Consider the following 14,397-nt stretch of genomic DNA (forward strand, 5'->3'; position numbering starts at 1 on the left):
TAGATAATGAGGCTGACAGCTTTCAGGGCTTCCTGCATATACTACAGAAGTATATACACTATTGCACCAATTGTGACAATGATTGTGTAACACAAATACAACATAACTACATGCCTAATTATTTTTAACATTTGTAAATTACTTAATGCCAAGACTAAAATATAACATAAATTTGTCTTGTAATGCCAAAATTTCATCTTAATAAAACTATCATTTTCAAAAGTAGCTCAATTTCTTTAATAAAACTAAACTGCAAAAACCCAGAACGTTAAAGAAGCAGTCATTAGATACACGCTAACTTATGGAGTATGACCTTGAGACTTAATGTTGTCTTGGAAAATATATATCACTAATGATTGCTGCTATACCTTATTAAAGAGGACCTATTAAAATTACACTTATTTTTAATGTAATTTTCATAATAGCTATTGAGTAAATGTTATAATGGTTATGATAATATGACAAAGGAACTGATATTTTACTTGGCACCTTAAAATGTTATTTTATTCTTAATCTTAATATTTTACAAATTACCCTTCATTAAGCTTCATTCATCATTAAAATGTTTATATACAATGCAGTGGCTAGTAAAATAAAAAGCTGATTGTAGTTAGAGAAACTATAGTCAGTTTATGATACACATAAATATTAAGATTTTCAGTATGTTCTAGATTAGAAAAACAAGGATTTTTCTTTTAGCCACAAAGTTCAGAGTTTACATGGCATAAATACTAGCCATATGCCCCATTAAAAAGTTCCCATTTTTCTTATACTTATCAAAGCAAATCAGAGATGTCTTAATGACTTCTATGATCTATATAGTAACTTTTCTTTTTGGAAGCTGACAAAAGTCTGAGGACTGGATAATGTAAGATTTTTTAAAGCTTTGAGAAAAAACTTTGGAATACAGTGGAGATATAACAAAAAAACTGCTATTAAAATAAGAAACTATTTGTTGAAGGATATTTGTACACAGTATGAAAATGCGATTGGTGTACTATCTAGGCAGGAGGTACAGATGGGACAAAAGAAGAGAAGGGTGAACTGAGGCATGCAAAACATGCCATGAAGACATAGAATGAGTCAGACACCCCGAATGGGAAAGAGGGAAAAGCTACATGGCAGAATGTAGATTAATAAAACATATGGGTTAATTGAAATTATAAGAGCTAGGGGGAACAAGTCTAAGCTAAGGTCGAGCTTTCATAGTTAAATAGTAAGTCTCCATGCTATTATTTGTGAACTGTTGGCCCAAAGAAAAATCTGACTAGAGCCATCATTAAAAATGAGAGCATATTGCAGAAATTAATGAAATGAAAAGTGACTCATTTGATAGTTAACTTTATAAATACAGATGTATATAAATTTATGTTCAAAAAGGTTTTAAATAAATAGTATTGTATGTCCATCTGGAAGAATTTAAGTTCTAACTGTGACTTCATGTATTAAGATTCAGGTATTCACAATCCGACATCCCTCTGTTACAATGTCAATGCAGCATCTTACCTTTTTATTCTTAGTTTTTTTCTTTTTCTTTGTTTTACTTTTAACCTGATAAGAAATAAACCATTTATTTAGTATGTAAGTCAAGCTGTACAGTGGATATCATCTAATGTTTCTTCTAACTCCTGAAGTCTGTCTAATACTTATTTTTCTAGATTTTTATAGATCATGTTTTTCTACAATTTTATGGAAACAAGTATTATATTTGATTTAATCTCAATCTTCTACCCTTGAAAAAGAACACAGAACACATACCAAACAATAACAACAAAAAAGAAAGAAAAGAACTTTTTAAAGAAAAACAATATATTCATACACATAAAAGTTTCAGCCAAAGAATAAATCAGTATCTATACAGTAGCTGTTAAGCCATCTAGATTTTATCTAGATGATAATCTCTACTTCTGTGTTAGAGATATTGAAATATCTCAATATTCTTATTTCTTTATCTCTTCTACTCTTATTGTATCTTCTCCCTATTTCCTCTCCCAAATGTACTTCCAATGATAGGTAATAAAAAAAACATACTCCCATAGCTATCACAGAGCTTGACTTTTGGTAAAACAATTACCAAAGGATGTTGTAAGTACCACCATTACTGAATGGTAGTAAGTAATGGGCAAAGTGTCATTCCAGTCAGACTCTGTGTGAGCATTGTTGCCTTCAATGTTCTGAATGTAGTACATGCAGAATAAGTTCTTCAAATTCAAATATTAAACCTTGTACCTCCAGAAGATCTTTAATAGATTCTGTTGAAGATTCACTAGGTATTGAGGCTACATCTTTATTTAGTTCTGCTAACTGCATTTCAGTGTTTGATTTCACATCTATACTGTATTCCATTAGAGGTGGACTCAACTCTTCTTCATCATTCTGTAACTCTTCTATATCAATACCTAAATAGTAAAGAGAAAGCTATAAAATCTAGTGGCAAAGTTTTGAAAAGTTCAATCTTTTCTTATAATTATAAAAATACTTGCTAGACCAGCAAGACAATGCAGTGGGTAAAGGCTCTTGCCATCAAGCCTGATGACCTGAGCCTGATTCCCAGAACCCACATGGTAAAGGGAGAGAACCAATCCAGAAAGTTGTCCTTTGACTTCAACATTTGCACCATGGCGAGCATATAAACATTTAATTATTATATGAAAATTGCAACAGTTACTTACTCATAAAACACAGGCATGCATATAAGAATGGAACAAGCTAATATGAATCAAATATTGATATTTAAGTAAATTCCAAGTTTTAGGTATTTTAAATTCTGCCATTGACCTTATTAAAATGCAACTAATATTATTCTATAAAATATGAGACATAAAGAAAAAGAAAAACTCTATCATTTTCTCTTTTACTTTTTCATAAAATATAAGTGCACCATATTATATGACTACTTGTTTGAATCCTTGTTCTCTCCTTCATTGTCCCAAAGATTCAGCCTTAAAACTTCCCCAGAGAAGGCCCAACTTTAATCTCAAACACATGGTATTGTTTTCTAAAGAAAAACTTTTATTTGAGAATGTAAATTTAATGTATAATTATTTATTTAAGATTTATTTGTATGTGTTCATGTGCATGACTGTGCTTGTATCCGTGTGTGTGTGTGTCTGTCTGTGTGTGTATCCACAGAGGCAAGAAGAGAGTATGGATTCTCTTGGAGCTGGAGGTATATACGTATATAGGTGATTATGAGCAGTCTGTGGGTGATGGAAACTCAAGCGGGGTCCTCTGCAAGAGCAGCAAGTTCTCTTAACCACTGAGCAATCTCTTTAGCCCCCTAAATTTTATTATTTAAAGCCTCTGAATGGAAATTACTAAACCAGGCAGGGAGTCATGTGTTGCAGTCCCAGATATCCAGATACTTATGAATACAGGAAGAAGGTTTGAACATAGCTTGGACAACACTGCTTATAAGAACAACAACAAAAGCAAAACAAAAACAAAAACTAGCTTTAAAAAAAAGGAAGTGAAAACTCGCAATTCACCACCTGTCCCTGGAATACACAACTACTGACAATGGCTTATTAAGACAATAAAGCTACATAAAGCAGCACAGTTAAGCAAGTAGAACAAACAGGCATTTCTGCCTGCTTAAGTCCTGAGTATAAAAATCTTGAGCCTCATCTTTGAGTAAGCCGAGTGGACAGCACTAATGTCAAATTTGAGTAAGACAAAGACTAGGATCAGCTGACCAACAGTATAATCATATAATTCTTATGTAAGCTTTTGGGTAATGTACAGTTTAGTATATAGTTTATCTAAATACATGCCAAAACCATATTTACGTCTTATGAGTAAAAAAGGTCATTTATGCATTTTGGGTTTAAATGTACTTACGCTGAGTGCCTGTTATTGACTGTAGAGCAATTCCTATGACAAACAGAGAAAAAAAAATAATTAGGAATGTGATTGCAAGCACAACCAACCTGTATCTGACCAGGATTAAGAAATGCCAGAAATCCTTTAGAGAGAATTTATCTGTTCCATAACCACCTAGAAAAGAAGCAGCACTGCTCACTAATGCAGTTTAGATAGGTACAATCTGACTATCATATAATAGCTATAAATCCAGGATTTAAAAACAGAAGTAAAACAAAACAAAACAAAAAGACAGTTCATAATAGTTAAAACCCGGAGCATCAACAAACAACTTTTTTTTTTTTTTTAGTTGAAGTACAATTACATTGTTTTCCCATTCCACGTCTCCTCTCCTACTGATTTTCCCCTGCTTCCTCCCTTTTGAAATCATGGACTTTTCTGTAGTAGTTATTGTTACATATGCTTACATATAAACACGATCTATTCAATCCACTCAATGTTACTGGCATATGATTTTAGGTACTGGATAACCAATTAGGGAACTCATTTCTGAGGACCACTATTTCTCCTACTCTCAGCAATACCTTAGTTGCACATAGTTCTTTGTCTCAAGGTGGGTCCCTCCAGAGATTTCCTCCTTCCATATTAGTGTATCTACTGGAGTTGTACTTCTCATTTCTGGATTAAGCAGTTATATTGTTAAGGTGTCATGGGTGATGCTTCCCTGTCATTTCTAAAAAGCACAATTTCACAGCCGTTTTCCTGATCCTCTGGCTCTTCCAATCTTTCTGCACCCTCTTCTGGAGTGTTCCCTGAGCCCTAGGTGCAGGGGTTGTGTTGTAACTGCATCAGTTGCAGGTGTACACCCATCATCACTTAAACAAACATTTTAAAAGCAGCAATTCTTATTATTAGTCTAAAGACTGTGAAGGAATTCATGAAATGTACAGCATGTTCCTACTGAAAGTTTGAGTTTTCTAAGCCATAAAATTTACTCCAAACATGACTCCATTCCCTGTCCTAGTCTATTAATCTACTATCTATGATATGTAACAGGCTGTATTAGACCCTAGAGATTAAATATTAAAGGTTAAAAAGAAAAAAAAATCTTCATGTAGATAGTGGATGTTGGACCTGTAAATGAAAACTGAAATTTTAATTATTAAGAACAGAGAAAAAAGCTACTATAAAAGCCTCTATTAAAGGTATTTGACCATAAACTCTTTAAGTGAAAATTACTTGAAATGCTCTGTACTTAATGACTACTCAGAGTTCTTTACTCAAATATGTGTATACAAATATGTATACATATGTATATACATACACACACAATTTGGGTAGTTTTGATTTTTAAGGCCTCTAAATTATACATCAAGGGTTCTTGTCTAGTTGTCTTCCATACTGAATAAAAGGATCTAAAACACTAAATAGGAAAACAAAGTAAGTATACCTAAACACAGAACAGACACTCAAAAATGGTTTGCTGGCTTATGAAGTAATGATTTAGTACCTTGTTGATAGCAGGATAACATCCTCTGGATGATTTCTGGTACTGGTATGCCTAGATAAATGGACAGCTGATGATAATCAAGGGAGATATTCTCAATAGGATTCTCCTTGACTTTGTCAATATCCTCTTGTTTCATTCCAAGGCGCAGAAGAATATCAGAAACCTTTTTCCAAATTGAATTGAACTGTAACTCAGTGAGACCATTCATCAGAATCTCACTGAGGAGGATATCTCTGTACTTGCAGAGCCTCAGAATGTCTGCAGACTTAGAGAGATCAGAAGACGGTGGTTCCATATCCCAGCCTTTTCTGGGTGCAGGGAATACATTCAGATGTTTAATGAGTGCTAATAAGAGGCATAAGTCAAACTGTTTGGACTGTGGTAGTTCCTTGTTTGGGGGATAAAGCAGATGCCATGATCCACCCAAAGGGTGATTGGTCCAAAGATGATTGTAGTAGGGTTCCAGCACATTCTTGTGTATAAGCAGTTCTTTTTTCAAAAGAGTGGGTGGCATAGCCTCATCAAATATTTGTCGGACAATGTCAGTACCAGAAATAATAATTATATGAAGCAGATGATAGAAATAATTATAATCAAGTTTGAAGATAGGCATTTCATCTGAAAATGAATTTGGAGAAGTCAAAACAATCCATATTACTGTTCTTTTTCTATGTGGTCTCTCACATAGCACCCTAAGTTCCTGTAGGTCAGGAACTATTTCAAGGAATGAAGTAAAAGTAATTTTACCTTATCAGTGTTCCATATGCATGCTGCTCTTGACTACCTATCTAAAACTCTAGTCAAAAGGAATATGCTTCTAAGAGAATAATCTGAAGATTCCTCTAACTCAGGAGAAGGCTTTCAATCAACCATCTATGCTATTTAAGTAAATTAACTTTGGCAAAAAATGGCACAGTAGATCTGAAAATTCTGGAATATGTAAGGAATAGCAATTTTCTAAGTTTAAATATAATTTACATAAATATTTTTACTTATATTTTACATGAAGTCAGTACTGTCCAGTAGAACTCGCCATGCCAAAAGTGGTACATGCACAGTATACCACACAATGAGTGATCAATAACTGAGACTTAAAGGTTATTTGATGTCACTGCAGATTTAACTACACATGGCTACTGTCTATCATATTAGATAGTTCAAATACATATTAGTTAACACAGTTATCTAATGAGTTGCTACTAAAAGTACAGTCCATAGACCAGAAGTTTCAGCACCTACCTGAGACACGCACAATCTTGGATACCACCACAAACCTACCTATTGAATAGACACCTGAGAATTTGTTTGGTTGGTTTTTTTTGGGGGGGGGTGTCTTTTATTTGTTTGTTTGTTTGATTTTTCATCATCAGATGATAGGATATAAGGACTTCTCTAATAAACTTAATAATTGCATTGTTATTTTAAGAATGAAATGGAATGAAGAACCAGACTAAATTACTTGATACTTTCCAGTTTAACTAAACTTCAAAGCAAAGCAGGCTGAAGTAGGTTTGAAAGTAGTGGAAATTCAGTCTATGATAGTATTTAGTTTCTGTGTGAACAGTAAACTGTGTGTTTATCATAAAAATACAGCTTTACTATTTTCCTTCACCGTTTTGTATTTTAAGAGATTTTTAATGAATAACTTTGCTTAGTAAACTTGATATGCCCTGTGAAAACAAACACAATGTAGGAGAAATTTCTCAGAAGGCCTTTTCTACACTGCCAAGCACAGAGCACACTAGCATTAGGGGCATCTAGTCTCCCTAGTAAGAGGTGTTGACCCCAATTCTTCTTCCATGGAAACTGGGACCAATATGGTCTCCAATGATGAACAGAATTGTGCCTGGTACACTTCTAAAGAGCTGGCATGTGAATTTAGAATACTTGACCCAAGCTCCAAAATGTTCAGTCCTTCCATTTTGAATTGCTTACATGCTTGTTTTTTTAAGTAACAAGAAGGGAAGAGCTGGATGAAAACTCTCCTAGGTAAATCCTACCATATACTCACAGATATGTTCCAGAGTTAACATGTCTCGCCATAGAATGCCGAAGCAATATGAGGGCCATACACTTGATGTTTTATTGTCTATGGGGTTCTAGAATACAGCAAGAACTATTGGGTGGAATAAACCTGATGTCTGTGAATAACAACCATTAATAACTGCATAACTGCAATTATGAATGATACTTTACAGAGACAGTAAATAATTCCACAATACTTTTCAGTAGGAGTCGTATAAAAAAGTAATACCTTTCGTATTGAATTTTAAATCAAATTCTGATCTTATATCAGTGTCAGTTAATTCCAGAGACATCAACTTCTTGTAACTGTAAGTAGAAAAAAAATATTATAGTGAAAAGTACCAAAGTGAGATCACATTTTTGATATAACCAACAGATGTGAATGTTTTTCTTCTATCTACAAATAATTTGAAAGGAATGGGAAAAGATAATTTGAATACAAAATAAAAGCCACTAGCAATGACAAGGCTACACTGTAATTTCACTGTAACAAGAAAAACACAGAATTAAAAATGTTCATTCAAAAAGAATTCTATGATGCAAGAACTACGTGGTAGCTGAAAGAGAGAAATAAAAGTATTAATAGTTTCAGCTCCCCTATGCCCACTTTAAAGACAAAAAGCAGCAAACCGGAACTCTTTCATGTACTATCATGATCAGAAAAGTTGAATAAATAATAACTACAGGTAACACAACTTATTCAATTTCAAGAGATATTTAAAAAATAAAAACTCTTAAAATAATGTTAACGTAATTAGAAGGAATGGAAGGAAAAGCGAGAAAATTTGCTAAACAGGTAAATGCTGTGAATAAGTGAAAACTGTTTTGTAGCTTTGAAATGAACTTTAACCCACATAAAAAATACCAGATAGTAATAATAGGAAGTGCACGTTGTGGTTGTTACTGTTTGTTGATAATGGATCATATCCCTGGTATCTTTATATGGAAAATCTAAAGCTCAAATGAATTACTGTTAAAACACTAGATAAAAAGAATTATGTAAGACTGGTCATAGGAAATGTAAATTGGTAAAACTATTGTGGAAAAAAAGTTTAACAGCATCTAGTAAGTTAAAGATATGCATAAAACGTCTAGAAGTTCTAAGTAAATGTTATAAAAAAATTCCACACATATTTATATTTATTTTAGCACTATTTATATAGTTTAAGATAAGTAACACAATTATCTAGTAATAGTAGTGTAAGTGTTGGTATAAAACAAAGTTACAGCAAGGAAATAACACAAATGATTCACACAATATATAGTTTAAGAACGCACAAAATACAAATGTGTTTATACACAGGTTCCCCACAAAAAAACTTATTATAAGCAAAAAATACATTATGCAACTTTGAAAACAAGCTACAGTAGGTTAGAAATGTATACTAGAAATTCTTGAGTAACCACTTAAAAACAAAAAGACCAGCATGAAAAGTAATAGGACAGCAGTGCTGGAAGGATGGCTCAGCAGTTAAGAGCACTCACTGCGTTAGCAGAGGACACCAGTTTACCGCCCAGCACCAACATGTGGCCCACAACTGTCTATAACTTCAGCTTTATAGGATTTAACACCTGTTCTGACTTTCACAAGCTCCTACACACACAAGCGTGCGCGCGCATACACACACACACAAAATCTATTAAGACACACAAATAAAAAACGATGAGATGGAAAAATATAAGATATAGATTTAAATAAATAATCTCAATAACTGCAGAATATACATATTTAAAATATGTATGAATAAAGATTAATAAAGTCAAAAAATTAAAATTGAAAATAAGAGATAATCTTTGCCATCTACAAAAATAAATCAAGTTCCAATGAGATATATAAGTTGAAAAAAAAATGGATAAAAAAATGCAAATGTTAATACCAGACAAAGAGATCGGAAGTAGGATTGTAAGGGATAATAAAGATTTTAAGTGTGGGACTACATAAATGAGGTGCATTTAAACACCTAATAAAACAGCTAAAAAAAAATAAAGATAAAACAAAGACAGCAGATAACTTTTTCAATTAGTCAAGATACAGATATAAAACACTGAAACTAAATGTAAATTGGTACCCAATGTGGGGCCCAAATTTTCATATAGTGCATGAAAGCTGACACAAACAAAAACAGATATGGTTTCTTTAAGAGGTACTGTTGTGCAGTGGAGAACTTAAGAGGCTGGCACACTAAGTAGAAATAGCAATCTAAGTAAAAATGAGAGTCACAGTGCAGGCACCAAATTCCTAAAATGGGGACGGTTAAATGCAAGCTCAGCTCTCATGGACTCAAGTATGGTGCACAGCCAACTTCCAGAGTCACACTGTGGAGGGCCTAGCTGCCACTTAGCAGTTGAAGGTTGGGCTCGTGTATTCAGAGAACACTACAGGTGCACAGTAAAACAGGTGCAGACTTAAAAACAAACAAACAAACAAAAACTTTAAAACAGGTTACAGTGTACATAAGTGCTTAAAAGAGAAAAGAAAATGGGTATAGACAGGAAACAACAAATAGTTTAAAACTAATTAAGCAAACTCTTTAAAGGTAAGAGTAAGTGAATAAGCTACACAAAGATGGGAAATACAGAGAGTCTGGAACCTGTATGGTGCTTTGCTGACTTTGAATTATCTTAATTTTAATGAGTGAACAACAGCTGCTGAGAGACACAGGATTCTAAAAGGAACATACTTTAGGAATATCTTAACTTTAAAATAGAATTCATAAAATGTATTGTGCTGAGGAGGTTATGCTTTTGTTTCCACAGGAAATGAAAGGCTGTGGATTCTTTCAAAATTAATAGAGATTAGATTTGATTGGGGGATAGCCCTTGGAAATCTTGGCTACAGGCATAAAGAAATAAACCAAGAAAAATTATAAGACAGGTGAGATATATGCTGATCCCTTGGCATGGGAACAGCGTTAAGACTGGATAAGACATGATAAATCTTGTTGGTTACACAGAGATCTCTCCATGACTTATTACATGCCATCCTTTCACATGGTATGGAAAGAGGTTTGGTTATACAGTCCAAATAAACTTACAAAGTTGACAGACATACTTTTTTTTCCTTTTGGTTTTTCGACAGGATTTCTCTGTGTAACAGCCACAGCTGTCCTAGCTCCTGTAGATGAGGCTGTTCTTGAACCCAGAGATCTGCCTGCCTCTGCCTCCCAAGTGCTAGGATTCAAGGCCTGTGACACCACCGCCTGGTGGTTTGTTTTTGTTTTTTTGTTTTGTTTTGTTGGACAGACATCTTTTACCTGATGAAGGATAAATACTAAAAAAATCACCTTTAGCTGGATAACACAGTCCATATTTGTGTGAATGCAGGTATGTGTGTTAACCTTTGAAAGATTGTTTTTAGAAAAAAAAATGGGCCAGACACCAATGAAAATGGGTGGTCCAGGTGATGGGAGATGTCCTTCTGCATATTTATGTTGCTTTTACTGGCTGATGAATAAAGCTGTTTGGACCAATGGCTTAGCAGAGTAAATCCAGGCAGGAAATCCAGACAGATATATGAAGAGAAAGCAGGCAGACTCAAGAAGATGCCATGTAGCTGCTGAAGGAGAAAGACACAGCTGAAACCTTACTGGTAGCCACAATCTCATGGTGACATATAGATTAACGAAAACGGGTTAATTTAAGAAAAGGGAAGGGTTAGAACAATGTTTTAATAACTGTAGCTTCTAATTTCCACAGCAATATTCTATGCCTCTGTAAATATGTTCCTTAACATATACATCAACACTCTTGAGCAATATGTTTTGTTTACCTACAAAATAGGAAGATTTTAAATTTAAGATAAGCTTTGATGTCTACATAAGCTTTGAAAAATAAATAGTTTTTATATTATAACAAAAAACCTAATGTTATTTTAAGAAATATGTTTTGTTTTCAGAAAACGGTTAGTTTTACACTTAGTGGTAACCATGTAATTTTTCCTTCCTTGTTTTAAAATGCAAATACCTACAACAGTAGGAAAAGAAGGAGGAACAAATGAGAACTCACTGTGATTTTTTTTCATAACAAATACTATTAAATAGATGCCCTAAAACTGATAGAAAACAGAAAGAACAAATGAAACACAGAAATGTTCAGAAAAAAGTAACAATATTTTATTTCAAGCTTACCTTGCTCCTAAATTTTCGATGGTTATATATTCATCCTTTCTCACCACTTCAAACTGCAAGTGATGGAGAAAAAAAGCCCTAAAATAGTTCAATTTTCAAAATTCTTTAAGTTCTTAACTTCCACATTCACAAAAAGATACTTAGAATAAAAGCACATTGACTATAAAACAAATGACACAAGCTAAACAACATAAAACACCACTCAGATGACAAATTACAGTTGCTCTTAAAAGCAGTCAATTTAACATTATCATGTGATTTGAATGCCGACACTGAAATATAAAAGAAACTTAAGATATAAAAGAACCATAAATAGCAAGACAAATAATAAGTCTCATTTATAGTTCTAGTTTTAATTCTGCTTATCTTAAACTAAAAATTTCAGATATTCTATGAATTAAAAACTACGTGTACTATGCTTTATTTAACAGGTAACAGATGTACATTAAACAGACATTAGATAGTTATTTAAAAACTAAATGGTTCAGGGCCTGGAGATAGAGCTCAGCAGTAAGGTATACTTTGAGCATGTTGAGGTCCTTTATTCAACTTGAAGTTCCACCAAAAGAGAGAAAGAGTCAGAAAGTCTAAATTTATTTTGAATTTAAATTGGAAAGAAGTAGTTAAATTATCATACTTTATCATTATTCCTCACCACTAGTTCATAGATGCTATACTTATCTATTTCTACTGTTCAGATTTTCTTATACTTAAAGATCATTTAATATACCAGATAAAACAGGAATAAAAAGGGCAGAGAGCTAAGTCACCAAACCTAGAATGTAGCTAGGATTCTGTTGTTATTGTTAAGAATATGCCAAAAATAGTACTACAAAGAAGGCAGGCAAGAAAAGTCACTCACCAAAATTTTGACAATTCCAGGTACATCGCATTGTAGCATCCTTACCATGTCACCTGCACATCCATCTTTCAAACATTTTTTCCCACTAAAACTCTAAAATTGTTCATAGAAAAACATAAAATTATAAAATCAGCATTGTACAAATCTAAGGCACTTAAGCAATGAAGGTTAGACGCAGATAATGTTGTGTGACAAACTGAATGATATGAATAAATTAAAAGTGAGCTGTTCAGTTACAGGTTCAAAAACAGCTTTTACCCAACACCTCCACCCCACCCCAAACACACACTTATACTTCCCTACAAACAACACTGTTAGAATATATGGACTTAATGTTTTTCCCAGGAAGAATTAGGTCTACATATTAATTAGACCTTTGTTAAGTGACATGGTCACTGGCATGAAATAATGTCCATAAAAGAATGGGTAAGGGTGCCCCCAGGGTGTGTCAGCTGGGAGTAAGTGCATGTGTGGATAGTTGTTATTTAGTAATTCATGCATGACAAAACCTATTAAGATTTGTACAAAAATATAAGTACTATTTCTGGATAAGAATTCATAGTTTATTACTATTTTGATCTTGACTTTACTGTGCGACCTAAGTATGTACTACTCAGTAGAAATGACAGATAGTAAGAGATTTCAAATGTTTAAGTAGTCATTATATAAGCAAAGCAAGTGAAATGAGTTATCAATCTTTATTTAAATAAAATCAAAGTTCCTATAAAAAAATAAGTGAGCTGTTCAATATATTTTTTATCAATATGTATGTTGTAACATTTTACTTTAATTTTTTAGATTCAAACTTTTTAAATTTGTTTTTAAAAAATTATTGAGGTATTCATTTTTCTCCACTCCCCTCCCTTCCTTACCTCTTTCTTTCTACTTTCTCCCTTAAGGAGCTATATAATACAGCCTAAAGAATACAAGATAATCCTGAAAAGAAACTTTACGTTTAAGCACAAAGTGTATTAAATTTCCATAAGCTACTTAAGGATTCTAGAGAAAAGGGAGTAATAAAAACAGTGAGGTTTCTGGCCCTGATCTTGCCATTTCCTCTGGTTAATTTCTATTTTCTCTACTTTTCTGTCTAATACTGAGAAAAACCAATTGTCCCATCAAGTACATGGACTTAAAAGTATCTATGTATCACGTTAATGCTTTATATGTTTTATTTTTATAGCATGACATGCCAGTTTATTGCCTTTATCTGCTCACTCCCCCACAAACCCTAAGAAATATGTACACCTCTCTGTCATTTCAGAGCTGATAAATATTAGTCACAATGGTGTAGTTACCAGTCTAATATAATAAAACTGGAACTTGGTTCAAGCTAGATTTGATCCCGAATCTGCCACCTCCAAGTCCAATGTTCTTTTCTACTGTACCACTATTGCTTAAGGGCATTTTTCTTGTTTACATGATGTAAAATTTGTAAAACTTAAAGTCACAAAATAACCATGGCAATAGAACGAATAATTAATACAGAAAAAAGCTCTGGATTTCACTTTAACATTAACTCTATCACGACTGCCACGACTATATCTGAACACTCACTCTTCTTCTCCTATTCCAACTTTCAAATTGAATTTACCCATAAAATATGAGTATCAGGGAGACAAACACCAGACGGAACTGAAGGTGGAAAGGAGGAAAAAGTGAGTGTGAGCACAAAAAGAACACGGGGAAGGGAGTGACATGCGGTGCTGTGGGAGACAGTGCAATACCTCATCACTTTCTCCTGGATACTTTAAGTTCTTGAACTTTTTCCAACAAATTTTATGGAAGTAAACACAGCAACTTTTACTGCACATTAGCTGAAAAAATCCCTTGGAAAAATATAGATACAGAAATATAATTCATGTTAACATAGAAATACCATCTGAAGTCATTTTAAAATCCTGTCTCGAAAAATCAAAAAAAAATTCTATAACTTATAGATTATACTTTATTATAATACTGTTTTATACAACATTCAGAATTTATTAGCAAAGCCTGTATATACCAAGTGAACTTCTGATACTGTAGAATTAATAAAGTCAGAAAAATAA

At 33.2% G+C, this 14,397-nt stretch overlaps 1 protein-coding gene across 7 annotated transcripts in view; it reads right to left on the reverse strand.

Moving 5' to 3' along the window:
* Window positions 1–14,397, reverse strand: part of Dzip3 (DAZ interacting zinc finger protein 3) — a 90,634-nt gene that overhangs the window by 40,798 nt on the left and 35,439 nt on the right. For 3 of the 7 annotated variants that reach the window (XM_075963992.1, XM_075963997.1, XM_075963994.1), the window contains exons 10-17: window positions 14,074–14,175; window positions 12,347–12,439; window positions 11,485–11,537; window positions 7,587–7,663; window positions 5,333–5,950; window positions 3,841–3,873; window positions 2,230–2,399; window positions 1,507–1,551 (exon numbers count right to left, since the gene is read on the reverse strand). In XM_075963992.1, the coding sequence (XP_075820107.1) occupies window positions 1,507–1,551; window positions 2,230–2,399; window positions 3,841–3,873; window positions 5,333–5,950; window positions 7,587–7,663; window positions 11,485–11,537; window positions 12,347–12,439; window positions 14,074–14,175 (1,191 nt within the window). Of the gene's footprint in view, window positions 1–1,506; window positions 1,555–2,229; window positions 2,400–3,840; window positions 3,874–5,332; window positions 5,951–7,586; window positions 7,664–11,484; window positions 11,538–12,346; window positions 12,440–14,073; window positions 14,176–14,397 lie in introns of all 7 variants that reach the window. The other 4 variants (XM_075963991.1, XM_075963993.1, XM_075963996.1 and 1 more) reach the window with 3 other exon arrangements.

Source organism: Microtus pennsylvanicus, chromosome 1 (assembly GCF_037038515.1).
Source record: "Microtus pennsylvanicus isolate mMicPen1 chromosome 1, mMicPen1.hap1, whole genome shotgun sequence".
NCBI classification, from domain to species: Eukaryota; Metazoa; Chordata; class Mammalia; order Rodentia; family Cricetidae; genus Microtus; species Microtus pennsylvanicus.